Here is a 27,975-nt window from a genome sequence, read left to right on the forward strand (position 1 = left end):
TACCAAAGCTTGCCAAGTAAGTGAATATTTTTGTTTGTTTACAAACATACATGGCAAAAGAATAAACCTGTAAATAATACCACCCAGATCATTCACATTTAATCTTACCCTTGTTTTGGCATCGATTTTAGCGCCTCGATCAAGTAAGAGTTTGACCATATTAGCATTTCCTCTCTTCGATGCAACATGTAATGGAGTGATATCATTCTGTGGGAGATAAAGCATATAAAGTAAACTTTCAGATGAGTCTCCTTTATTAGCTCAGCATTGCAATTCATTCATAGAATGTACTAAGACTACTTTACAACCACTGCTGAGACAAATACAGCTTTGTTTCCCTAGGAGGTTAGAAGACTAGAAAGACTATGCATTCATCTACACAGGTGAACCACTATACTAAAGACCCATACTCCACAAAGCTTTTCTGAGCTTCACTCGGCAAGAAAATGATCATAAGAAAAAACAGATTCCTAGCAATCTGCCCTATTTCAAAAGCAACAATGTGCCCGTAAACATTCATTACTGAGCATTACCTGTAAATTCTACAGACATCTAGGATTTGACAATGTACAGCACCATAGCAATCACCTCTAACCAACCTGCTCTGGTAAATACTGTGATAGTTACACTTCAAGTCAGACTTTAAAGTAAATATTTGCATGCATTTTAATTTTTGTTCCTGAATCATGTTCAGCAGCACAATAGTATGCCACTTTGCTACGCACAGAGGACAATTATATAACACATTCAAAGACCCTTTTAAACTACATGCAGCTCAGGTGTTTCTTCATACTTTGGCGGGTTCTCTATATCATAGTGTACATAGTATATATATTCAATCAGATATAGGTCTATGATTTTGTCACTGAAATTGTTAATAAATTTCATGGCAGAGGTGTGGTGAAAAATGATAAGTCAGGGAAAGGGAGATAGTGGGGGGCTGACGGGAGGTGGGGTTGGGTAGGAGTCAGACAGCAAGCCTGCGCCACACTTAACCTGCAGCGGCCGCTCTACCTCGCAGCTCCCTGCTCCGGGTGTTGTGAAATGGCCCATGTAGTCAAGAGTGCCACTCACATTTGGGGCATCCCCCTCTCTCTATAGACAGAGACTGGGCCAGGTCACAGCGCCTGGAGTAGGGACCTGAGCCCAGACCCCCTGTGAGGTCACAGACTTTATTTATTTAAACTCCCAATTACTGTGAACACTGTGATCTCTGTGCCACAAACCTAGCTTTAATCATATACTGTCAAGTGAACATGAAGAGATTTAAATTGAAAATGTAGCCTCAATACTAAGATGAATATAATTTTAAAGACATGATCATCTTTGTTTTGGGGGATAGTAATAACAGCTGGCTGTATAAAACCAACTTCCTGATGACTGAGAAAGAACAGTTAAGTTTTACTGAGAGCATCTGTCCTATGGCTTTATGCATCAGAGATGCACTCAATGCATTGAATAGCTACAGTATGGTAGATTTGTACAACCCAGCCAATAGACTGTTCAGTATGTGTTTTCTCAAAATAGCAGGTGAGTGGAATGACTAGAATACCAACACAAAAAACAATATTTACAGAATGTGGAAAGCTAACTTGTACTTGATTAGTATGTTGAGCACCTACATCAGCATGCCTTTGACTTACATAATGCTTCACAGTTAACCTATACCTTGGCTACTTTGTACCAGAAAGATTGTATTAACATTATCACACAGATATATTACATTTTCACAAGGAGACAAAGACATAGCTGTTCTATACATTCTGTACAGTATTATAGATCATTAGAGCATCAAGTCAATTAACCTGCCAGGGCAGAATACAGCTCCCAAGATAAGGATGTCTCAGATGTTAAATCAATAGTACACTTTGCCTTAGCCACAAGGCCTAAAAGTAAGCATATATAGTACAATACCCAGGAAATAAATATCTATATTTAAATCAGCTAATTATTATAAGGCACCCAAACTCAAAATAATTATTTTGTTATTTATTGCTCATATACAGTGCCATAGACGTACATGGTGATTTATAAAACAGACAAAGATTGAGTCTCTGTCTCAGTAAGCTTAAAATATAAGAGCCTGAGTCTGCAAACACTTAGTACTGGGACTAATCCTAATTGCTGGGGATAGTCTCATTGGGCAGAGTCCTCAGATGTGCTGGAACAGTGCTTGGAGTCCATGAAATGGAGAAGACAAACGTATGCTTCCTGTCCAGCCCCCCAATCCTGGTTCAGCCACTGTAACTTAGAGCAGCCTCAAGACATTTCTAAATTGCACCAGGTTTTAACCACCCTCTGAGGCCACTGTGCCAGCAGGGATCACTGGAGTTCAGCATGCTCTGACATACTTCATCCAGCCCCCAACATGCCCTCTATTTCAGCCAAGAATTCCCCCATGCTGAGGGAATCCTTAACTGCTCATTTAGGACAGTATTAAGTCCTCTTTGTGGTGCTGGAGCAATCCAAAGGGGAATTATTGGAGTCAAGAATCTAACCCATTGGCTTCCATGGTACTACACCTGGTAGTAAGCGCTATGTTTGGTACTGTTGGCAAGATTGGGCTCAGCATTAAGATGAGATCACCCCAAGAAGACATATGCAGAGGTGAAAGTAAGCCGGTATGGTCCAGTACAACGTACTGGGAAGAACTGGTACGCCATACCAGATTGGACTGGCTTCCCTAGGACGGCGATTTAAAGGGCCCTGGGCTCTGGCCGCTGTGGGAAACCCCAGGCCCTTTAAATCGCCGCCCGAGCCCCACTGCCAGAGTCCTGGGGTAGCAGTGGCAGGGCTCCAGTAGTGATTTAAAGGGCCCAGGGCTCCGGCTGCTGCGGGAAGCCCCGGGCCCTTTAAATCATCGCCCCAACCCTGCTGTCCTGCCTTCTTGGGGTAGCGGTGGCAGTGCTCCGGCAGTGATTTAAAGGGCCCGGGGCTTCCTGCAGCAGCCGGAGCCCCAGGCCCTTTAAATTGCCGCCTGAGCCCTGCTGCTGGAGCCCTGGGGTAGCAGTGATTTAGAAGGTCCGGGCTCCCAGCCGCTGCTACCGCAGCCAGAGCCCCAGGGGCTTTTAATCTTGATTTAAAGGGCCTGGGTCTTTAAAGGCCCCACCTCTTCCAACTGAGGCCACACTTCTTTTGGTTGAGGCCATGCCCCCTGCTCAGGACTCCAGAGTACCGGTAAGTCCTTTAAGTTACTTTCACCCCTGGACATATGGGACGGGGGGAGGGAAGAGTGAAGACTTAGATGATATAACTGTGTGGTCACTTGTGAAACTAATGCATGCAACTTCAGGGTTACATTTAAAAATAATTAATTCCATTTATTTTGAAGCTGGGTGTCAAAGACAGTGGATATAATAATGGGTGAATACATCACAGTAGCCAAACACTGGAGGGAACTGTTAGCTTTTAGGGGGGAAAGCTGCCTGGCAGAGAGGACGGAGGAAAGGAAAGTGTAGGAATCATTAAGATATTCTGCCTCCTTTCCCCTTCTTCCCAAGAGGAAAGATATCAGTGATGCTAAAGGGACATAAAAAAGAGACCTCCATCTTCCCACTAAAACTAGTGCTTGAGTCTATCAGGCCTGAAGAAAAAACATTCTTCACCTGTCCAGTGAAAGTATAATACAGGTAACGTGGGGCCAATATAAAACCTTTCCCACCTGTTGTGAGTGTACTGGCAGGTCAAAAGAAAGAATCTCAATACCCTCCACCCAGTCCAAGTGCTGCTAGGACAAAACAATTGACTTTACTCATAACATGATTGGACTGGAAGAGAAAACACCTATGTGTGAAGAAATGGGGAGGATATATAAAAAGGCAGAAAAAACTAAAAATTAAGGGTATGGATCTCATTTACCGCAAAGCCGCTTTACACCATTCTGGGCAATGGACTGTAGGTGAGTGTAAATGTAACAAGCCCAATTTAAGGCCTGGGTATAGTGCCAGAATAGTGAAAAACATACTTAGTGTATGTGAGAATCAGGCTCTACGAGAGAGTCTGGGGGATCTGTGAAAACACAGATAAACCAATAAACAAACAACCTTTTTTCTTTATGGTAAATTATAACTATATTACATGACATAGAAGAAAATACTGCATTTATTTCTGATTCTGCTATCAATAAACTCATGGCAGAGCCCTTTGTATTGACAAAATGATCATGAATAACTCAAAATTAAAATATATTTTTTATAAACCATATAGTCACATTGAGTCCAATCTTGCTCCATCTTTGCCAAACTCCTGTTGACTCAAATGGTGCAGGATCAGATCTAAAATGCATATACAGGTTACTTTCACTCTGAAATATTTATGCATATATACCATTTGTTTGCAATAATAGAAAAAGACCATGCTATTGGTCAACAATGCATCTAGGTCAAATGACTGAAATTCCTGACCAACAGTATAGTCGATTTTAAAAAGATGATGTTGCACAGTTGCACTCAGGATAGTGAGGTGAGCAAAACCGAAGGAAACTAAGTGGCCTAGTGAAACACACTAGCTTGTGAATGATCAAAGTTCAGTTCCTCTTTCCTGGGCTGGTACAACTGCAGAGGCAGTGTGTGCACATCCCATTTGAGAGTCTTCTCTAGTGACCTATTCAGACAGTTCATAAACTGGATGAATGAATGCAGCGTAGGGAGCTATATTTAGCTTTCTTTAGCTAGAAGGCAGGTGTAGAAGATATGATGGGACGTAAAGTTAAAAAAATGAGATGGATGAAGGGTCAGTGATTTCACCCTGGGGAAAAAATGTAAAGCAGCTGTATAATTTTTCCATTCAGAATTTAAAAGTGCCATTCTGCTATCTGAATTGTTTATTTGTTGGGGAGTAGATGGATTCCAGGCTCTGCTATCTGTCAATAGCCCCAGTCCTGATCCCTGAATAGTTTAGGATAATGTGTTATTTAAATACAGTCTATTTCAAGAACAATTTAGGACCTCACCCAATGCTCACTGAAGTCAATGGAATGTCTCCAGTGGACTTCAGTGAAGGACCAGGCCAGTAGTGAATAAATCCTGCCCAGCTGTGTCATACTAGTGGCCTCTTCTCCCATCAGTAAAAATATATTCATGGCAGTTATGAACATGAATTGATGAGAGAATAAAGCTCAAGCAAGATTTTCATTTACGGTTTCTAGTGACAATACATAATCAGGCAAGTGAAATCTGAGTTGCTTGTACCTGGCACCAGAATCTAGAGATAAAAATAAAGCCTCATAACATGTGCAGCTTTGATGTAGTTTATTAATGCTAAAACTCTGGTATCAGCAAACAGTACAGACACCAAACGAAAGGTTTTGAATTCCTTAGTCAACTCACATCAGCTGCTGTCTTATCAGTGTATTTTTATTTGTTTGATCTTCTATAACTTTCTCTCTTTGTTTTTCAGATAGGATAGTAAATCAGGTAACTATTGAAGTAATTTGCTGCATTACAAAATCTAAAACTCCTTTTAAAATGTCCTAAAATGGTGCAACTCTGCACTAAAGTGCCTACTGCAGGGTGATTTGTACCTTCCTCTGAAGCACGTGATGCTGGGTATTGTCAGAGGTAGGATACTGGGATTATATGAATGACAGGTCTGATTCATTATGGCAATTTCTAGCTCTCAGTGTGTCACCATGTCTTATAGGAATATTTTACAGGATGTGACATCCACATATCACAATCAGAAAATCGTATCAGAATAAGCTAAACAGCTATAAAAGCATATAACGTATACATGCCCCTTCTTATTTCCCTTAACACCCTTTTCTTTGGTGACTTCATTTGCTCATGACTTGAAGTACTTTCAATAGGCATGCACTATAATAGTCACTGCTCTATAATTTGAAGTATGAGATATTACATCCTTATAATTTTTCTTCTATTTAAACCAATTGTGGATTCCCATTTATACCCCTTACAATTATCCCTTGTTTGTTTTAGACTGCAAGCCTTTTAGGGATGGGACCGTACTTTCTTTTGTGTTTGCACAACACGTAGCATATTGTGGGTGATACCAGTAATAGAATCATAGAAACGTAGGGCTGAAAGGGACCTCAACAGGTCAGCTAGTTCAGCCCCTTGTATCGACGCAGGACCAAGTCAAACTAGGTCACCCATGACAACCTATTCGTAAAAATTTCCAATGATGGGGATTTGACAACCTACCTTGGTAACCTATTCCACTGCTTAATTATCCTTATAGTTAGAAAGTTTTTCCTAATATCTATCCTAAATCTTCCTGCAGCAGATTAAGTCAATTACTTCTTGTCCTTTGGACATGGAGAGCAATTAATCACCATCCTCTTTATAACAGCCCTTAATACATTTTAAGATTGTTATCGGTTCCCCCTCAGTCTTCTTTTCTCAAGACTAAATATGCCCATTTTAAAAAAATATATAATAATTAAAAATATAAAAAATAAAAATATAATACCTCAGTAATATATTGTTGCTGTGAGTTCCAAAGGTTGTTCATGCACTGTGTGGAAGAACATTTCCTACAATCACATTTAAATGCACCACTTTTAATTACATTTGGTGCTCCCACATTTTTGTATGGTCAGAAGAGGGGACTAAGATAACCCAGCTGCCCCGCTCTATATTATTCAGATGGGTACTCAGAATTTTGAATTACAGACATTTATATATAAAATAGCCTAAACATTTAAGTATTCTGTGCCCATCAACTATCTGAATATAAATCCCAAAATTGTTAAGAGAAATGTTCCTGTTTGAAAGGAGATCAGGTCCCTGTTGACACATTCCGCCGTTCTTTACAGCTCAAGACTGAAGTTTAAGGTTATCCTTTATTGTTTCAAATGAATAACATGAATGACAAAGTCAGTCAGCAAATGAAGAGCCAATTTAAAAACACCAGAAAACAAATTTAGTTAGTTTTATTTCAAAAGTAAAATATTCCTTCTGGTTTCTGGTATTATCTGCATCCTGTACAATCCCCTAACCAGCCCGCCCAAACAGAACCTGTGGCTTTGAAAATATATGGAGAAATGGATGTTGCTTGGAGGAAAGGTAAATATTTATACATCTTCTTTCTATCACACCAAAGGTTTATATGTAGCTTTCTAACACCAAGCAGATTGCTACAATGCTGGTGGGCTAGATTGTTTCAAACACAGACCTGTGTAGGGGGCAGTGTGGAGCTGCCCTGCCCCAGCAGGATCACAAGGATTGACAGTGATTGTGCTGAGGCTCAATCTCTCCTGGGGCTGCTTGGTGAGTGTGGGCTCTGCACTATCTATTTGGATGGCACAGATTGCTCTCTCTGTCATGCTTGCCATGCTCTATGGGCTGGTGTTGGAGGGGCAGAGCCATGCTTCATGTCCTCTTTGCCCCCTTCAGGGTGATTTGTTCCCCAGAGCAAGGACTGAGCAGCCCCTCCTCACAGAAACTACTGTTGTAATCAGTTCTTGTGCTTCCCCTTCTCCCACACCCTCATGCAAGGGTTGATCACAGTCTGGTCATATACAGTCAATTTACATGGTATCAATCAGTTTATAAAATGACTTGGTTTGACTGGCTGGTTCCAAACACTTATACAGTGATTACAGCCCAAAGTATAGATGTGGAGGGAGTATAAAGCCTCTTTAACCAGATCACTGCCTCATCACCACAATGTATGTACTTCAAAAAAAGATTTTACCAGCACTAGTGGAGTACACTTTGCAGCCAAACAAGTCCAGCTGCTTGGTTTCTTTCGACTTGAGCGCTGGGGCCCGCTATCCCTAGCTCTCTTTCTAATTCATGGCCGCAACCACCAGTGAGCAGGGTTGCAGATGCATGAAGAGCTAGTCATAGCCCTTCGAGGGCACAAAGTACTTGCGTTTGACCCCTTTGGCCATAGGGGGTATAGAGGCGGGGGTCTGCCAGATGGTTTTGGCATTGGCCTGAATGGTCTTGATGAGGGGCAAGGCCACCATTGACGGACCTTCCGGGGCCAAAATGTCTACCACTGGGTCCTCCGATTCCACCACCTCCTTGGCCTGCAGACCCATATTGAGCACCTGCCCCCATATCAGGGTGTCCATGGTCTGAATGGCCTCAGTCCCGCTCCGTATACTGAGACCCCATTTCCAAGCCTGAGGAACGGGATTGGGATTGTGAGGGCCAGGGTGGTGCCGTGTGGACCTGCTTTGGAGAACGGCGTCGTGAAGCTGGAGAGCATTGTCATGAAGCTGGGGAGCTATGCCACGACATGCCACAGTGCCAGGACCTAGAGCAGTACTGCGACCTGGAGCTGTGCCGAGATGGTGAGCGGCATTGTGACCGGTACCAAGTTTGGAACCTATTCTGCAAAGGCGACCGTTGTATGGAGCAGCGCCGTGACCAGGAGCGATGACACGATCGGGAGTGGTGCTGCAAGTGCGACCGGTGCCACAACGGGGAGCAGTGCCGTGACGGGGAGAGGTGCTTGGACCTTGAACGGTGCCGAGGTTCGATCGATGGTGCCGATGATCGGAACAATGCTGGCTTGCCTTGAGTGCCACACGCTGAGGCACTGGAGGCTTGGCATGGAGCAGAGGAGACCCCGGTGCTGTCATGGCGATGAGGTCCCTCGCAGCCACAAAGGTATCCAGAGTGGACGGCATCTGCATTTCCACAGTGCTGTGGGTCGAGGAGTCCAATGGCACCGGACTCGATGGTTCTCCTTGTGGGGCCAAAGTCGACGGTGCCACGTCCATAGCCTTAGCGCCCGGGTGCTCCTCTTTGGGATGCGCCCTATTGGCAGGCTCCAGGTGGGTGGGTCTCTGCGCAGCAGAGATACTCTTCTCCTGCTTCCAGTGCCACTTCGGTGCTGGGGAGTGGGATGATGCCAGGCCGAAGCCGCCAGTTTCAGCACCGGGGAGCAGCGGTGCGGCAGGTCTTGGCCAGAGTCCATCTGCGGGGCCACTTTCACCACTGTCGCCCAGGCACTGAGCACCGAAGAACTCGGTGCTGGTTCCTGCTGCGCCAAAGAAACCTGGGGTCTAAGTGCCACCTCCATAAGGAGTTGCTTAAGACAAAAGTTCCACTCCTTCTTGGTCCTAGGACGAACCCCTTTGCAGATCCTGAACTTTTCGGCTTGGTGAGCCTCCCCCAGACACTTCAGACAAGAGTTGTGGGGGTCACCCGTTGGCATGGGCTTGGAGCAGGATTTGAATCCTGGGGATTGAGCGTGAGAGCCCTCCCAAGGGAAAGCAGTCGGGACAGAGGGAGACCCCCCCAACCCAACTGCTACTAACTACACCAAAAACAAAAAGAAAACTACAAGAAAGAACAAGAACAACTACTATGAGAATCAAGCTAGGGAAACGTGGCGAACTTGCTAAGCAAGATGCCACTGTTCCAACGACCGTCACAGGCGGTAAGAAGGAACTGAGGTGGCGCCAGGTCAGCAGGGTCATATATTGCGCGCTATGGAGGTGCGACTCCAGGGGGTTCCACAGCCGACCTGACGGATGCTGCTAGGGGAAGAACTTTCCGATGGCTGTTCATGTGGCACGCGCACACCTAATTGGAATCAATATGAGCAATCACTCAAAGAAGAATCAGTATATTTGAAAATGTGGAAAACATCCAAAAATATTTAAATAAATGGTATTCTATTATCGTTTAACAGTGCGATTAACCGTGATTAATTTTTTTAATTGCTTGACAGTCCTAATTTTTTTTTCCAAATCCAATTTGTTATCAAAATATTAGAATGAGTTTGGATTTTAATAAGACCCTCCTCTTACTTCCGGATTGAGAGCAGGATCTGAGAAGGGTTTAATATTGACATTGGAGGAATGCATGAAAGAATAGCTGATGACTGCCAGACTGTCATGCCAGGAATTTGCTATAGAACTAGGAGAATGTATTACTAAATTTCAGCCATAACATTGCACAATATATTTTTTCTGCCAGTGAAATATTTTATTTATCTATACAACTGTATGGCTACATATATACACTGTAGAATGTCCACTATGAAAATTCAATATTCACTCCCCCAGGAATCTTCCTTTGTTTAGAATTTTGAGATGCCACAGTACCACCATCATTGCAGAAGACTAAATCTTACATTTTTCATGGAACCTGACATGCATGCACAGACTGCAGTGAGATAGACTGTGATTCTTTTGAAATGAGAAAACGATATATATTTTCCTCTTCCCCAGGAAGCCTCAAAAGTCGCCCAGAATTCTTAAGCTTTTTTCTCAGTTTTATGTAATACATGCCCTATTTAAGAATTTTTTCTCCAGTCTCAAGATGCATGAAATAAAAATGTCATAGAAGAAAAGGGAAGTATGCTACTGCAAAGGACAATTATACAAGACAAAAAACAAACAATAAGGAAAACAACAGGTTCTCTTGTCATGCTGCTTACACTTATTTGTGGCCAGCTCCTTATGATGTGTTGATGGTATTCTGCTACTCAGCAGTATTGCTATCAGTATTGCATGTTGCCTATATAACCCACTTCAAAACAGTAAAATCTGAATGTTTATTGTGAGGTCATATAAGGGATCTCAGTTTTCCTTAGACCGTTTGCACTATTTGGAGTCCTGACTGAAACAGGAGAGAAAGAGAGCGAAACAGTATGAAACTTCAAATGCACTATACAGATGAAGAACTTTTCTTTCTTCAGCAAGAATTGCCTCTACAGAGTCCCCATTCTCATAACACTTCTGAGCAATTACAGTCCCTAGTGGAGGGTTGAGGATTTCTTAGTTAAATGAAGGCTGATCTCTTGAAAAAAGAATCAGAGTTATCTCCTAAATTGAGAGTGTTGTGTGAAGGTGTGACTTGAGTTCCATGAGGCAGCTTTATAGAAGTCAGAGGAAGAGACGTTCATTCCTCAGTCACATAAGGAAAGCTATCATAGACCTAACAGGATAGGCTTACCTTCTTGGCCGCAACAGGACTGAATACAGAGTTTAATCCATTTACACAATCCCTAAACAGAGACTAACTCCCCAATGGACTTGTGTCCGAAATGCTACAAACAACCTTGGAGACTTGTCACTCAGTGCACCCTATTTATATCCAGCTTATGCAGCCTGCCTTCCCCTTCTAAACTCTAATGTTTCAGGAAGCAGACAGGGAGGCTGATACACTGATTAAGACAAGACTATTTCAGAGAGTACATCAGGGAAGATTTTAGGGTGATGGCTCAACATGACTTTATACTAATGTAAGCCTGGGAATGGAGGATGGACTATACATAGCTGTACTTCACTCACCCTCCTAGGTTATGAAAGAGCTTGCTGCAGTTTGTCTAAGTATTCAAGATGTGTACCTACCAGAGTGCTAAGATTCAGGCTGCTAGGAACGGTGGTTCTGTGACTGGATGAAGACTGACCCTGCTTCTGACATACAAAGTCCACAGATGATGGAAAGAAGAATGATAGTCTGATGCACTAAGAAATGTGAATATCAAAACCAGAGAGCCTATGTTGTATCTATGAATCCATGCTTCACCTTTCTGGTGATTTAAGGAAGCAGAGGAATCAGTTAGAAGGTATATATCACTCCCCTCCATGATGAATGTGTCTGTCACTAGCCTGCCACTCAATAATTGTACAAAGGACATCTGGTATCATCCTGGAGGCAAACAGATCGAGAATCTGAGATGCTCCCTTTCTGGAATATTGCATTCACCAACGAAGTTTTCAAGTGTCACTGATATTTGCTCTGATGACTGCAATTCAAGTAATTTAAAAGATAGTTGTTTCTCTCTACCAAGCAAATGGCAAAAAGTGAAAGATCTGATGAACTATGAAGCAGTCCCAAAGTTAACTTGTCATGGCTACACTGGGGCAGGTGTATAGGGGCCCATGCAACTTAGAGGGCCCAGGGAGCACTGGAAGTTCTAGCTGGGATCCGTGGATGCAACTATACCCACAGAAATCAGGCCTAAATGTTCACTTCTCACATGGCTGAGGGCACAGTTGCATCCAAGTCCCACTCCACCTGCTGGAACCCACAGCAGCTCCTCTCAGGGCCAGGGACTGCCACGAAGCTTTGAGCCAGGGGAAGAGCAAGCTTGGCTGTTCTTTTGGTCCAGCCTGGCAGGGAGCTGCAGTGCAGGATGGGGAGCCTATGCCACCGCCACTCAGGCAGAGGTACCTGGTCTGTGTACTCCTGCCCACTCCCGGCTGCGATGGCAACTGCCTCCCACATACCCCAGGAGGGAAGGAGAGCAGGTCTGAATGTGGAGCACAGAGGGAGGGGATGGGGAGGAGGAGTGACTGTGGGGCACAGAGGGGAGAACCCTAAATCCCTTCCTCCAAGGAAGCCTTGAGACAGCAGGGAGGGCTAGGGTAAGGAGTGGGGCAGGGGAGACATGGACTCCTGGGAAGGGATGGTAGGGGGTCTCCCTCAAGGGCTGAGATCCTGGGAGCAGGCCAGAAACATGAACCTATAGCAGATAGTTCATGAGTTTACAGAATGAAAGTCTTGCAAAATGTGATTCAAACAGGAGAGGAGAAAAAGTCAGTATTATATGTTGCACTATACTGTTTCACAGACATTCACATTTTGAGAATTGTTATCAAGTACTGAACAGTTGAATTGGCAGATTTGGTGCTATAAATAAGTGAAACACTCATTAAAATTTGAGGAAGGGGCCCACAAAAAAAAACCTGCACAGGGTCCCATATTCTGTTCTTCCACCACTGCTTGGCTACATATATGAAGGGCACAAGCTACCCTCCTCTCTTTGGCAGTTAAGTAATATTTTGGGGCTTCACAGCCTGGCAGGCTCTGATGACTTCAGCCCTTTACGTAAGAAAGGAAAATTCTCAATATTTGCTGTATGGCTTGAAGCTCCAGTGAAGGATGGATTCCCTGAGCTTCAACAGGCTACAAGAGTCAACACTGTCTAGAACATTTCCCTAGTTCAGGTTTTACTCAGGTTATCACTATGGATTGACATGGTTGGCAGAATGGAAATCCTCAAAGGACACTGCCAAACAGATGAAAGCTTATAGAATTTGTTGAGGCACTGCTAGCAGGCTGTCTCCTCCTGAGCTATATCCTATAAACTGGACAAGGTTGCAAAGATCTCTTTCTCAGAGTCATAGATAATGAATGCAGGAACTCAGAAAAGATTGGGCAAAGCTCTCTTATTAAAGGGTTCAGAGTAGCAGCCGTGTTAGTCTGTATTCGCAACAAGAAAAGGAGGACTTGTGGCACCTTAGAGACTAACAAATTTATTTGAGCATAAGCTTTCGTGCGCTACAGCTCACTTCATCGGATGCATGTGAAGTGAGCTGTAGCTCACGAAAGCTTATGCTCAAATAAACTTGTTAGTCTCTAAGGTGCCACAAGTCCTCCTTTCCTTTTTATTTAAAGGGCTAGTCCAGGAACTTTTCTATTGGTATATGAAAGCCATTGCTACAGCAGGGTCAAGTAGTAATACTCTCATCAAGTCAGTTTCTGCATCGGGTTGAAAGTGACATTTCCTGGTTGAATCTGAGGCCCAGACTCCTGAACAGTAGCCAGATTATATCCAGGAAAGAAGAGCATGGACTGGAAGCCATGATGAGACAGGAAACCCAGGAAAACATGAACTACTTGATCTCTTAAGTGGAGCAGCACTAACACAGGTCTCCAATGGTGGCATGACAGATAATGACTCTCCGTATCACCATATAAAGTTTTAATCTAGGTGGGCTATGTGCTCTACAAACATAAAAGAAGGCACAGTCCCTGCCCCAAAGAGTTAATATTCACTTTCTTTAGTCTAATACAGCATGGAAATCTCCTTGTGTCTTTAAGACTAGGAAGCACTGGGAATAAAAACCCAGCTCTTCCTGAAAAGGATGGGAAAGGAGCAAAAGGAGGAGGCATGGAGCGGAACTGAATGGAATAGTCCTTCCATACTATATCCAATATGGTGCAGGGCTCTCAAAATTTCAAGCAAAACAGCTGCCTGGTATTGGATGCTGCAGGTGGAGCCAGAATTGAGAGCAACTGGTCTCTCTTATTGCTCGTAACACCTGTGAAGTTTTACTTATTGTGGATGGCTGGAGAGGCCTTTCTGAGGTGCCTGATGTTTCAAGGACTGCCCTAATGTGAGTAGGCAATGTTATCTGAAGGAAATTTCCTGTGGGAAGACTTAAGAAGACAAGAGTGATCCAGGTGGCTTGTGTCTGAGGTGTCAAAAGATCTAGAATGGACCCTTCTCATCTCAGATTGGCACGGATCTGAGAACTTCCAAGATGAGCCTCTGATACTATCTCAGTTTAAATTGAGACTATCTGTGGAGACCCCCAGATCTGAGCCTCTGCAACTGGGGCAGAAGGAATCAGATGAGATATGGGACTGATTGTACTAGAAAGTACTGGAGAAAACTCCCACTGGTTCAGAGTGGCCAATGGAATTCCATCTCTGTGAGGCCCCAGTCAGGACTGAGGCAACACATAGATATGAGGGAGTTGCTGGAGCTCAGGGTCCAAAGTCACACCTCATCAACCATCAGATTTAAAGAGTCTGGAACTGTAGCAGATTCGGATCCAATTCTCAGTTTCAGGTGCCCACTCAGAGCCAACAGGTGCTCAGATCTGCAGGGTTTATAACACCGTAACAGGCCCTGGATCTATTCTTCTTAAATGCAGAAAAAAGTGGGAAGCATAGCTGAGAGGCAGGAAGGTGTTGGCTGGCAAGGGGTGAGGAGAGCAGCTGCTCCCTTGCTTCACAAGGGACACTGCTACTGACAGTACAGCAACACTGCTATAGGCACAGAGATGTTAGCCTTCTATGCACACAGCAAAAACTCTTGTCAGGCCCTCGTTTTCTCCCATCATCATTTCTGCAATTTCCTTTTCTCTGGCCTTCCTAACACCCACGTTGCCTCCCTTCAACCCATTAAAAACACCACTGCTAAAATCCTCTTTCTTGCCCATTATTCTAGCCAAGTCCTCCTCCTTCCTAAAGACCTCCACTCCCTTTTATACCACATCAAATTCAAGCTTCTTGCCCTCACCCTCCAGACCCTTCATAGCTCTCTCTCACCCTTCTTTGTCCAGTCTTTTCCCACTTCCTTTCCACAAAATATATTAGCTACTCTTGACTGCCCATTTAGCCACTTCTCCCACATCTGTCTCTGCACCTTCTGTCACACTGCTCCCTGTCCATAAATGACCTCTGAGAACGAATTCATAAGGTCACCCCCTTCTGTCCTCCAAATACCTCTTCAAAACTCTCTGCTTCCATAATGTCTACAAGACACTACTAATTATGGTTAGGGTGAAGGGCAGCCAAGTATAACGGATGCGTATGTATTCAACAAAAGGAAGTATATAAAATGGTAGCTTTTCAAAGGTACAAAGGGCATATACGCACCCACTTCTCACTGGGTGTCTAACTGCTCTTTCTGCCTTTGAAAATCTCTATATGACATATAAAAAAGCTTGCATGTATTTTGATTGCACCCCTCTCCCACACCCTCAGCATGTTGCTTGTCTTCTTAGATTGTAAGATATTCAAGATTGGGTCTTTTATTCCTGTATGTGTGGCACCCAGAATATTATCGGTGCTATTTGAATAAAAATAACAACAAGAGGTGCCCACAGCCCAGGTAACAGTGGGGCAACTAGTGCGTACAGGTCATTTTTGCCACCCCTTGAAGTCTGGCAGCGGAGTAGGCAGAGTGTCAAGCTAGGGCTACTACTGCCTCGTGCTTAGGTCTGTAAAGTATTCTTCGCATATAACGGTTGCTTCATTTGTCTATAAATTTACGGCTGCACTGGTACCTACCTCATCTCTCTATAAAGCATTTTCACTACCCGCAGTATGAAAAGTACAAAAAAGCAAACTCAACTCTACCCTGTTATTTACTCTACGATTGCTTCTGTCACTGCCAAGTTTTCTACATTTTTACAGCCAGACACCAACTACAAAAAAGTGATTAGAGATGTGTCCTGCTGATGCTCCTGCCCAGCTTCCTAAGCACAAGAAGCAGTTCAGGGCTCTGAGTCACCCCGTCAGCCCCACTCTTCTTCCAGGAAGACATCCCTGTGTCAGCACTTCTTCAGTTAATTGAACAGTCTGCTTGCTTTTGTACTCATGACAACAGCTGATGGGGGAGAACATGGAACTTCAGAAGACTGAGGGTTTTTTTTTTTAACTGCTTTTGATCTGCTCCTTGATCAGTGTCCCTAATCCAAAACTGAGTTGCTGAGGCATAAGAGCTATGATTATTTTAATATATTAGGCCTTGTATGAGACTGGTTAGTAACACTAATCCCTCCCCTAGTTTCTGAAGTGGGACAGGGTTGACCTCAGGCCCTTCCTTCCCTTGCCCCTTTAATTAGCACTTGTCAATATTTGAGACTGAGCTTCATGACAGCTTTATATTTCCTAATGTTGCAGTTAATGTTAGTATATTTAGTGGTCATGAAAATAAGAGACCAATATTACTAGCGAAAGCCATGGATAACATGGTTAGCAGCTTGCAGGCTTCCAAGAAACCTTTGCAAACACATCTTAATCTTAGCCTGTGAACATCCTGTTTTCCAACCTTGGGCCTCTCCTAAAACAACACTGTAAATTACAGTTAATGATGGAATGTTCTAGTGATTTGGAAAACAGTCATTAGGTTGTGCCAGAGACTACTGAGCTCATTCATGACCTGTGTTAGAGTTGACCTTTCCCCTTTAATATTGCACTATGAGCTTGACTCAGTATCCCTTGGGAGTCTATCCATTGGTTTCAAGAGGCATTGGATCAGGCCCTAAGATAGTGTCATTCAGCTTCTGGAACTTAAATTATGTAGTAAAATGTTGAACAATACTGCAGCAAATACACTGTAGCCAACAACAGAACCTGAGTGAACCCTTTTCACCTAAATACCTACTGATAGCTTATGGATAAAAGGATGTCTCAAACTGTAATTAGAAAGTACTGTACTCTATTCAAACCCTCCATTCATGTCTTGTTACCCTCCCCATCAATATTCTAATGATAATGATGGGAGATATGTGCAAGCAACATAGGGAGGCACAAGCCAAAAATCTGAAAGTGTTCAGTTTTTGACTTTCTGTTAAGTCCTTTAGGCCAGAAAATTACTATTTTTAAATAAACACAATTATTTTATTTTTCATTGGTTTATATTATTTATTATAAATCTTTTGTCAAAAAATCTGTGTTACTTAATAATATGGTAATTGATGTGTTTCAGATTTACAGCCTATCAAACTAAAAGGAAATTTCTACTCAGAACAATATTACACTTTTTATCTAGTGTTCTGTGTCCCATGGTGCACACATTCAAAGTGGTAATACAGATTTTTGGTTGTAAAGAGTAAATCATCCTGATGTAAATGACGGAAGACTAAATTAAAAAAAAAATTAAAAAGTCTCTTGCCCATGCCTCCCCACCCTCTATCATTCTCCCAGTTTCCTGCTTCCTCTGCACTTTTTGTCCCTTACCCTTAAGTCTCCTGCCTATTGCATTCTCCCTCCTTATCCTCTATATTATCCTGTCCCTGCAGTCTCATTCCCTTCCCACACACATCCCTCTGTGTCCCTGCCTGCAATTCACATTCTATTGCCCCCGTATTCTCCCTCCCTTGCTACATTTTCTTGGCCCACCTACATTTCTCTGAGCCAGTCTCTCTCATATTCCTCTGTGTCTAGAGTTTCTCTTGCCACAAGACTCCTTCCTAGCTTTCTTTACATTTCCCAAACATCTAGTCTTATTTCCTACCCCTCCAGATTTCCAGGTCCTTTATTATGTGCTGGCTGGATCTCTCTCACACAAAGTGAAGATGCAACTGTCATATTCACTAAGGGCACCCTGATTTCAAGTTAATTAGAAACAACTGGAGATGGCAGCCATTTTCAATAGGGGCAGCTTAATGGCCACCAGAACTGGATGCAGTACTCCAGTTGAGGCTTTATGAGTGCTGAGTAGAGTGGAAGAATTACTTCTTGTGTCTTGCATACAACACTCCTGCTAATACATCCTAGAATGAGGTTTGCTTTTTTTGTAACAATATTACACTGTTGACTCATATTTAGTTTGTAATCTACAATAACCCCCAGATCCTTTCTACAGTACTCCTTCCTAGGCAGTCATTTCCCATTTTGTATTTGAACAATTCCTAAGTGTAGTACTTTGCATTTGTTCTGATTAGATTTCATCCTATTTAATTCATACCATTTCTCCATTTTGTCAAGAACATTTTGAATTTTAATCCAGTCCTCCAAAGCACTTGCAACCCCTCCCAGGTTGGTATCATCCTCACACTTTAAAAGTTTACTTTCTACACCATTAGCCAAATAATTTATGGAGCTTTTGAATAGTACTGGATTCAGGAGAGGTCCCTGTGGGATCCCACTCACTATGCCCTTCCAGCTTGACTGTGAACCATTGATAATTACTCTCAGAGTACGGTTTTGAAACCAGTTGTGCATCCACCTTACAGTACGTTCATGTAAGCTATATTTCCCTAGTTTGATTATGACAAGGTCATGTGAGAGAGTAACAAAAGCCTTACTAAAGTCGAGCTTTATCACATTGACTGATTCTCCCCATCACAAGGCTTGTTACCCTGTCAAAGGAAAATAGGTTGGTTTGACATGATTTGTCACCTTATTATCTTCCACATGCTTACAAACCGATTGTTTGATTATTTGCTCCATTATCTTACCAGGTACTGAAGTTAAGCTGACTGGCCTGATTCCCTGGGTGGTCATCATTCCCCTTTTTAGAGATAGGTACTATATATTTGCCCTTTCCCAGTCCTCTAGGATCCCTCCCATCCTCCCCAAATTCTCAAGATAATCACTAATGGCTCAGACATATCTTCAGTCAGTTCCTTAAGTTAGGCCCTGCTGACTTCAAGACATCTAACTTGTCTAAGTAATTCTTAACTTGTTCTTTCGCTGCTTTAGCCTCAGATTCTATCCCATTTACATTGATGTTCACTGTGCTAGTTATCCAATCACAGCTTTTTTGGTGAAAACGGAAACAAAAACGGCATTTAACACTTTGGCCATTGCTGCGTTTTCTGTTATTGTCTTTCCTTCCTCATTGAGTAATGGGCATACACTAAGCTTGGTCTTCCTCTTGCTTCTAATACATTTATAAAATGTTTTCTTGTTAGCCTTGATGTCCTTAGCTAGTTTTATCTTGTTTGTGCCTTGGTCTTTCTAATTTTGTCCCTGCATCCCTATGTTGTTTATTTATAGGTCATATTTTGACCTAGTTCCCACTTTTTGTATAACTCTTTTTTGAGTTTCAGATCATTGAAGATCTTTTGGTGAAGCCAGGGTGGTCTCTTGCCATACTTCCTATCTTTCCTGCACCAATACTGAGACTTACAATTATATCACAACAGTTGATCTACAGAGTCTACAGCCATGGTAAGAATAATGCATGAGTCCCTATCTCTGAATGGGAATGTTTCAAAAAGTTTCTTATACAACTTGAACATAGCTGTGAGATTTTACTCTTACCCTTGCAGTGAAGTCCACAGCAGCACTCCGATTTAATAGCAATGTAGCAACATTAATATTTCCATAGTGAGCCGCTATGTGGAGTGGAGTAAAACCACTCTGGGGGAAAAAAAGAAATTTAATTAATATTTTAATGTCTTCTTGTTCCTGCAATATTTGTCTGACAGCACTGACAAAAACTAGCAAGCAGAATATGCAAGTTAATATTCCATTCTGTCCTGATATTCACTCACTGACAGGTTACATGAAATCATAATACTAAGTAAAAGAGGGGAAAAAAATAACAAAATTATTCTACAAGAACAGGACTAGGATAAGACTTTTAGTTATTCTAGATAAACATCAGAAGACATTTGAATTTAAAAAATTATCCTTCTTTTAAGAGGAGAAATTAATTTCTAACCAGAAATATCTACTTGTTATCTGTATTATTTTAGCCTTGCAAGTAAAATTTTTCTCAGTGATTCTTTGCAGAAGTTCAGAAGCAAATCACTTCAAGACACTTGCTAACTAGATTTTATAAATTCAAAGAAACTGCTAATTAAAACAACATCAAAGACCATTTTAAATTATTAATGTGGCTTTTTTTTCAACGGTTAGTACTATAAAGATCACTCTCCTACTGTGGGCAATCACACTGGGTTATGTTAAGACACCACAAGTTGTCAGCCTAATTAGAAAATGCCTAGCCGATAACATCACTTCAGCAACTTTTTTTTACATATTTATGTAATTTTACTTCCTTTTAAAAAAATGCTAAAACATGCAGCAATTCAATCAGTCCCCCAAAAGTATGAAACCTTATGGGAACTAGATGCATTTCTAAATTGTTAGCAAGCCTTTTAGCCATGCTAGCTTTCACCGCCTCACTTAGAGAGTTTTGCAGATTTAGTACCACTGTAAGATCATTTAATTTGCTGACACCATCAAGGGTAAGTGTCATGCAGAAGCCTAAAGAATCAGTCCTGGATGCACAGGGTTGTCTGCAGCTCTTCACACAGATGATAAACATCTACAGCATTAGAACTTCAGAAACCTTCACTTTACGCAATATGACGCTTATATCGTAATTAGTTCCAAAGAATGCTTACTCTTACTTTTACAACCCTAGTTTTAGCTGCAGAAAGCCCTGGTAACTAAACTACAGTCTTCTCTAGCACATGCTACTTTGTTTAGTCTAAAGCAGGTATCTATCATATAAAAGGCAATGCAGAGCAGAGGAGAAAGAAATGATGCAGCAGCACTAAGTTATGAAAGAGTGATGATGCATATATATATTTATATATACCTCCGTTGTTCTATTCACCAACATCTAGGTTAACACATTGGGAAGCAAAGAGGGGAAAAAATGAATGGTTAGTCAACCACTGGTGACATGGATGCAAAAAGCTTCATGATAGCTGTCTGGCAGGGAAGCTATGGTGAAAGCACAATCGGCACAGAAGGAAGCTAGACCGGATGGAAACTGAATGATCATCTATTTTAAATGTTAATTATTACACTTCTATAAGAGGTTTTAAAGTAATAGGATTACACACAATTTTAATCATATGACTATTTTATTAAATTACATTCTCTACTGCACTCTACCGATACTAGCCATCACTTCAAATACAACCAATCATTTGAATAGTATTTTCCTTGTTTGGTTGGTTTTCTATTTACATGCTGTCTACTCATGATAGTAACCCTGATTTTAAACAGAGGAGAAAAAATACAAATGAAACTGTATTACTTATCATGTGAAATAGACGGGGCACAAGTGTAATTCCTTGAAGCAAACACTTTCTTAAAGGACCTCTTCGCCTGTTATAATCCATGTAGTTAGTACATAGCTTTAGGCATGTCTCAGCCTATTTTTTTTACAACTAACCTTTGACTCCACATCTGCATTATGGTCATTCTGCAGCAACAGAGCAGCAGCCTTTGTGTCATCCTTGCGGGCAGCAATGTGGAGAGCAGGAAGACGGACTTTTCCCTTTGTATCATTTTCAAGCAACAGTGAAACCACCTGGTCATGACCTTGTTGCAAGGCTACTGCCAAAGGTGTGAAACCATCCTGTAAACAAATAATAATGACACTCAAAAGATATTCAAAGACTACCAGAACAAAAAGCAAACTGGTAACATTCATATCAAAAAGAATAAAACTCAAAATCGGAGGTAATGTGTAAGGTGTTATGTGGAGTCCAGTCTACTCAAACTGAGTGTAACAGAGTTACAAGGCCATAAAACTAGAGTAAAGTATTAGTGAATCAGGTCCTAAGAGTTTCAATTAATCTGTGACTTAGGACTGGCTGTATACAAACATAAAAGGAGACGACAAATAAGTGTATGAGGCTTGAAAGACCAACAAGACAAGTTACTAAAAGAACCAACATGGAAGTATAATCAAGAATAAAAACTGAAATTATGTTGAATTATAAATGTTAATTATGTCCTGTAGCAATGTATCTTCCTTCCCTAAAGAGCTGTTTGAAATAATTATATTTTTTCTGAATAAATTAAACTCATCTCTATACACTGCATTAATCTTTGAAATATGGGGAATTTAAAATCCACTGACACTTGCTAAGAATTTAAAGTCGTCTACTATGTAAATTATTTCATTCCAGCTACAAAGTTCATCTGCCCATTCATAAACACTAATTCTTAAGTGATATTTCATCCTTTCATCAACTGTACAGGAGTTATTTTAACACTAGAAGAAATTGTAGACCAAGAAAATGGTGTAAATGGAAGAATTTGAGAGGTGAAAAACAGAATTAAGACAATGGCTTAACAAACTTTACAGAAGGGTACCTCTAAGTGCAGAAAGATGAGAATATTAGATGCTCATGGCTGATTTCGATATTTTCCCAAACAAACAAAACTTTTAGCCAGTAGAGAGAGCACCATCTTGATGCTGACACTCCCAAAACTAAGGGGGCAAAAACTGTTAATCTTCCATGAAAACTTTCCAAAAAAAGATTTAGTTTTTTTGTCAAATTTTTTGAATTTTTTAATGAAAATTTGAAAATTTTGCATTTCAACTTTGCTACATTTTGATGGAAAAAACTCTCTCTCTCTCTTTCTCTCATTCCCCCTCTATTAAAAATGTAGGGGAGAGTAAGTCGGGGGTCGGAGGGGGGAGAATGTGTGTATGTAAAAAAGTGAGAAAAAGCGGTGATGGTAGTGGAAACACTTTCTCCTGCTTTTTTTCCCCACTTTAAAAAAAGTTAGTTATTTTGTGTTAAATGAGAAAAAGTGTTAACTTTTTAGAAACAAAAGTAACATTCTTAAGACTAATGCCTAAAAGTTAAATTCTTACTTTCTCTTATTTTTTTCACAAAAAGCCACATAAGCCCCACCCCTTTTACAATAGAAAAAGGGAGAAGAGTAAAAAATGAGAGAAAACAGGCATTTCCCCACAATTTTGAAATTAAAATAATTGAAAATACCCCAAATTGTTTTAACACTAAAATTTCTTATTTAATTGTTTTACATTAAATAATTCCACCAAAAATGAATTTTTTTTCCAAAAATTTTATGTGTCAAAACCCAATTTTTTGATGACAAAATTTTTTATTGAAAAAACACACTGGAATAAATGTGGCAATTTCTGGGATCGCATTTCACTGTCATATCAGCAGAATCTGTGATTGTGGACAGCCCAATGAATTAAAAAAAACCCAACAAGTTATTTTGTTTCTGCACACAAATTTAACAAACTAAACATTTCTGAGGTTGAAGAAATTATGCTAGTGATGGAGATTTAAAAAAAAAAATCCTTTCCATCAATCATTTTTTGGATTGGAAAGTACAAGGACCACAATGTCAAAAGGAAGGCAATTTAGAGCATTTCTGACTTGAGCAATACCAGGAGTCTTGAAAAATTTCCAGCTCATTTCAAAACGTAAGAGTTTTGGATATGTTCTAGATAAGGTTTTGAGATCACCCATTAAAATCTGGAGAGCTATTCAAGGTAGAAAGATGGCCCCTCCCACTAATGTAATGCTCTGTGAATAGCGAGGATATGTGTAATATGAATGGGCAGGAAAGTTAGCTACTTCAGTTCTGGCCCTTCTCAAAGAGAACACTGGTTAGAAAATATAGACAAGATTCATCCTCAGAAGACGGGGCAGCAAGCACACAAGAACATAACATTTGAGATGTACTAAGTGTGAATGGCAATGGCTTGCAGAGGCATTAGGGCAATGTGGCTGGGGAGTACAGAAAGTTATATCAGTCCACATTTCTAAACCCCTTGGCAAGGAGGGATGTAACCAGTACAAAACAGAGAGCCCTGTTAATTTTTTAATTTTTTTTTTTGAGGCAGGAGAAAATGGTTCAGATTGAAGGGAGGAATGAAGGGAAAGGAATGAGAAAAGAAAAAGGGGTAAATGAAGATGAAAAAAATGGTGAGAGGGATTGGCCATGGTGAAATCTCATCATTGTTCTGTGTGTGATGTCAACACCAACCTATTTATATACCTACCTACCTACCTAGATTTCTAGCCTATCACCATGGTAACTAGACCCTTGATGTGATGGCTCATAACTTTTCTTTCTTGTACAGTAAATATTGCCATTTTGAACTTGAGCTACTGTATGAACACATCCATGGGATCTCCCAAGGTATCCGAATGGCACATTGTGACGTTTAATGCATATAGCCAATTTTTTAAGCAAACAGTGCAGCTAGAGATTTATTTGAGAACCCCTTTAGATTCATTTCTGTGTAAGTCACATACTAAATATTTTCAGTCAAGTGATGGTATGTTTAGTTGGGCTCCCTGACTCTACAGTGAGGAATTCAGGTACAGCAAAGCAACCTTTGTCTTTACATTATATTTTTCACCCCAGTATCTGTATTATTTGTATTCCTGTGTCTTTTTCCTGTAAGTACAGTGCCCCTGAAAAATAGAGAACCCCATGTGGTCAGAGGCAATGTGGAATAAGATGTCAAATGTCTTTTGATGAGAGCATTGATTTCTCAAAATGAGGAGTACCCAATGTTTTCAATAGTCAGCCATGTGAGTAGCCAGTTGATTCACCTGCAAAAAAAAAAAAAAAAAAAAGCAGGCTCTCTAGCAACAAACTCCTCTGTTCAGGCCTTCCCTGCAGTTTATGGTTCCTTCAATTTCTAGTGGCTTCTAAATGCTAATTTTAAAAAAAGGTCATTAAGAATGTATTTTCCCCTTTCTGCACACAAGGGGAAAGAGGGGTGTGTGTGATTTGAGCAGCTTCCTATAACCTCAGTTTCTGAAGATCTACAAAGGAATGGCCCATCTGTTCTGTATATACGAAAATTACTTATCTTATAGTAACTGGAGGTTCTTTGAGATGTGTGGCCCCTATCAGCATTCCACTATGGGTACACATGCACTGCATGTGCCCAGAGCTGGAGAATTTTGGTCTCTGTTGGTCTGCACATGCACCAACTGCCTCTCCAGTTCCTTCTCCACTGCAAGTCAGACAAGATCTGAAGCAGAGGAAGAGGAGGGTGGGTAATAGAGTACGGATTGGGACAAAGCATCTAGAAGAAACTCCAGTTACTATAAGATAAGTATGTTTCTCGTCTTCTTCAAGTGCTGGTCTCTATGTGTATTCCACTGTCAGTGACTGGCAAGCAGTACTCAAGTAGCAGGAAAGTGTGAGGTCATAGATGGCAGAGTCTAACTAAGGACTGGAATACTTGTGGCACCTAAGAGACTAACCAATTTATTTGAGCATAAGCTTTCGTGAGCTACAGCTCACTTCCTCAGATGCTTATGCTCAAATAAATTGGTTAGTCTCTAAGTTGCCACAAGCACTCCTTTGCTTTTTGCGAATACAGACTAACACGGCTGCTACTCTGAAACCTAACTAAGGATTGCTGTTCCAAAAGATGCATCAGCAGAGGAGTCCTATACCAAGGCACAGTGTCTAGCAAACATGTGGACCGACCTCCCCGTAGCTCCCTTACGAATATCAAGTAGAGTTGTTCCTTACATTACTGTGGAATGAGTTCTTACCCCATAAGGAGGGGGAAGACTAGACAGCTGATAGAGCAAAATACAGACTGAGACCCATTTCAAGACTCTTTGAGATAATATAGCCTGACCCTTTCCGCAATTGTGACAAATATTCTAGGGGATTTCCTGATTTTTTTCGTTCTCTGCAGATAAAAGGCTAAGGTCCACTGAACATTGAGGGAATGAGCCTCCTTTCTTCTGAGGATGCATGAGGTTTTATGAAGAACATAGGTAAGTGGATAGACTGATTCAGAGACTGCTTTGGGGGTGAATTTAGGATCTAAACATAATGAAACCTTGTCCTTATGAAATATCAGGAAGATTCACCATCAATGCCCCAGGCTCACCAACCCTCTTTGCTGAGGTGATAGTTACCAGGAATGTGACCTTCATGGATAGGAGAGACATGGAGCAAGAAGCTAATGGTTCAAAAAGAGGCTTAGTGAGTACTGAGAGAACAAGGTTCAAGTCCCATTGAGAGGTAGGATTTTCTTTAATAGGTGGAAAGGTTGCGATTAGGTCTTTGCACAATCTGCTAGTCAGAGGGTGTGTGAAGATCAAGTAGTCCTGAGAAGGCAGATGATAAGCACTGATTAACTGCCCAGTGAAGGTCTTTGATGCGCCCAGATAGAGAAATGCTTCCATTTGGCTAGGTAACATTTCCTTGTGGAATCCTTCCTACTATTAGAAAAGTTGTTTTGTACAGCTTCACAACATGATTGCTCTAAGGAATCATAGAATCATAGAATATCAGGGTTGGAAGGGACCTCAGGAGGTCATCTAGTCCAACCCCCTGCTCAAAGCAGGACCAATGCCCAATTGTTGCCCCAGATCCCTAAATGGCCCCCTCAAGGATTGAACTCACAACCCTGGGTTTAGCAGGCCAATGCTCAAACCACTGAGCTATCCCTCCCACCCCCCATGCCCATCCAAAAAACAATGCCCATCCAAAAAACAGGCTCTGAGATGAAACAGTCATGGGTTGGGATGCTTGATCTTGTCACTCACCTGAGTCATGGATTGAGAAACACAGGAATAAGTGCCCAAGACAACATGTGTAGTAGGCTTGGAAACCAAAACTGTCTGGGCCAGTTGGGGGCAATGGAAGTAGCTCATGCCCTATCTTGTGATATCTTGCACAAAACTCGAGACAGGCATGATAGTGGAGGGAAGGCATAGTTCAGATGATTTGACCAGAGAAGGAATAGAGTATTGCACTGTGGTGGTGACCCAGGGCTTCTCTGGAACAGCGTATGTTGCACTTCCCATTTGTTTGGGAGGTGAACAGCTGCTTGATGGGTGTCCCTCAAAAAGCAAACATATTTTTTTTACCACGGAGTCATGAAGCTCCCACTCATGATCAACTGTAAAGCATTTGTTGAGCGAGTCCTCTAGCATATTCTGGTTTCCTGGGAGGTAGACTGCCAACAGGGTAATCTGATAGCCAATGCACCAGTTCCATAGACTGACTGCTTCTGCACACGGGGTTGGATCTCACTCCTCCCTGTTTGTTGATGTAAACGATGGTTGTAAAGTTGTCTGATGTTACGAGGTCATGGTGACCTTGAATGAATGGGAGAAAGATTTTCCAAGTCCTTCAAACTGCTCTTAACTCTAGAACATTAATGTGTATCCTGGGTGGTCAAGATACTTAGGTGCCTTGCACTGTATGGTTGTCCATGTGAGCTCCCCAACACAACAGGGATGCATCAGTAATGATCATCCTGTCTGAACAGAGGCGAGGAAAGGAAAGTCGATGCAAACCTGACAGGGATTCTTCCTCCATGATACCACTTTGGTGGGACAGTCACTATGGTGCTAATGGACTGTCAGTTTGGCTAGTACACAGTTTGAAGCCATGCTTGTAGGAAACAAAGATGGAATCTTGTAGAAAGCATGATGTAAGTGAATGAGGCCATATGGGCTGGGAGGGAGAGAGAGAGAGAGAGAGATCTTGACAATCACTCTGGGGTTTGTTATGATCTGGTCTATGATAAGTTCATAGCCTGAAACCTCTCTCTTAGAAAGTAAGCCCTCGTCATGATGGAATTTAAGGCTGCCCCAATGAAGTGCAAAGTCTGTGTAGGGGTGAGAATGGATTTTTTGATGTTTACACTGACCCCCAGAGAACATGAGTTGTAGCATTATCCAAGTTGACGCCTGATAATGCAACCTTGGTGCAACCTGATGACAGGAAGACAATCCTTGAGGTAGGGGAAGATGATGAAACCTTGGCCTCTTGACATAGGCTGCTATGACAGAGAACATCTTGGTAAAGACCCTGGGGGCAACAGCAACGCCAAAAGGGAGTACCCTGTCCTGAACGAGGTCGGAGCCAACAATGAATCTTGGAAAGCATCAGTGAGATAAATTTCCACATGAAAGTAGAGATCCTTCATGTTGAGAACTGTAAACCACATCTTTTTCCAGGGATGGAATTATAGATGCCAATGTGACCATACAAAACTTGAATTTGCAAAAACGGTTTTGAGATAGCAGAGGTTCAGAATGGCTCTCCAACCACCTTTCTTTTTGGA

At 41.7% G+C, this 27,975-nt stretch overlaps 1 protein-coding gene across 10 annotated transcripts in view; it reads right to left on the reverse strand.

The window, feature by feature from the left end:
• ANK3 (ankyrin 3) overlaps positions 1-27,975 on the reverse strand; it is a 554,708-nt gene that overhangs the window by 163,212 nt on the left and 363,521 nt on the right. For 5 of the 10 annotated variants that reach the window (XM_073353398.1, XM_073353395.1, XM_073353399.1 and 2 more), the window contains 4 exons: positions 21,316-21,501; positions 20,731-20,754; positions 19,443-19,541; positions 109-207 (listed from right to left, as the gene is read on the reverse strand). In XM_073353398.1, coding sequence (XP_073209499.1) covers positions 109-207; positions 19,443-19,541; positions 20,731-20,754; positions 21,316-21,501 — 408 coding nt within the window. The remainder of the gene's footprint in view (positions 1-108; positions 208-19,442; positions 19,542-20,730; positions 20,755-21,315; positions 21,502-27,975) is intronic. The other 5 variants (XM_073353403.1, XM_073353406.1, XM_073353401.1 and 2 more) reach the window with 1 other exon arrangement.

This window comes from Lepidochelys kempii, chromosome 7, assembly GCF_965140265.1.
Source record: "Lepidochelys kempii isolate rLepKem1 chromosome 7, rLepKem1.hap2, whole genome shotgun sequence".
Classification (NCBI taxonomy): domain Eukaryota; kingdom Metazoa; phylum Chordata; order Testudines; family Cheloniidae; genus Lepidochelys; species Lepidochelys kempii.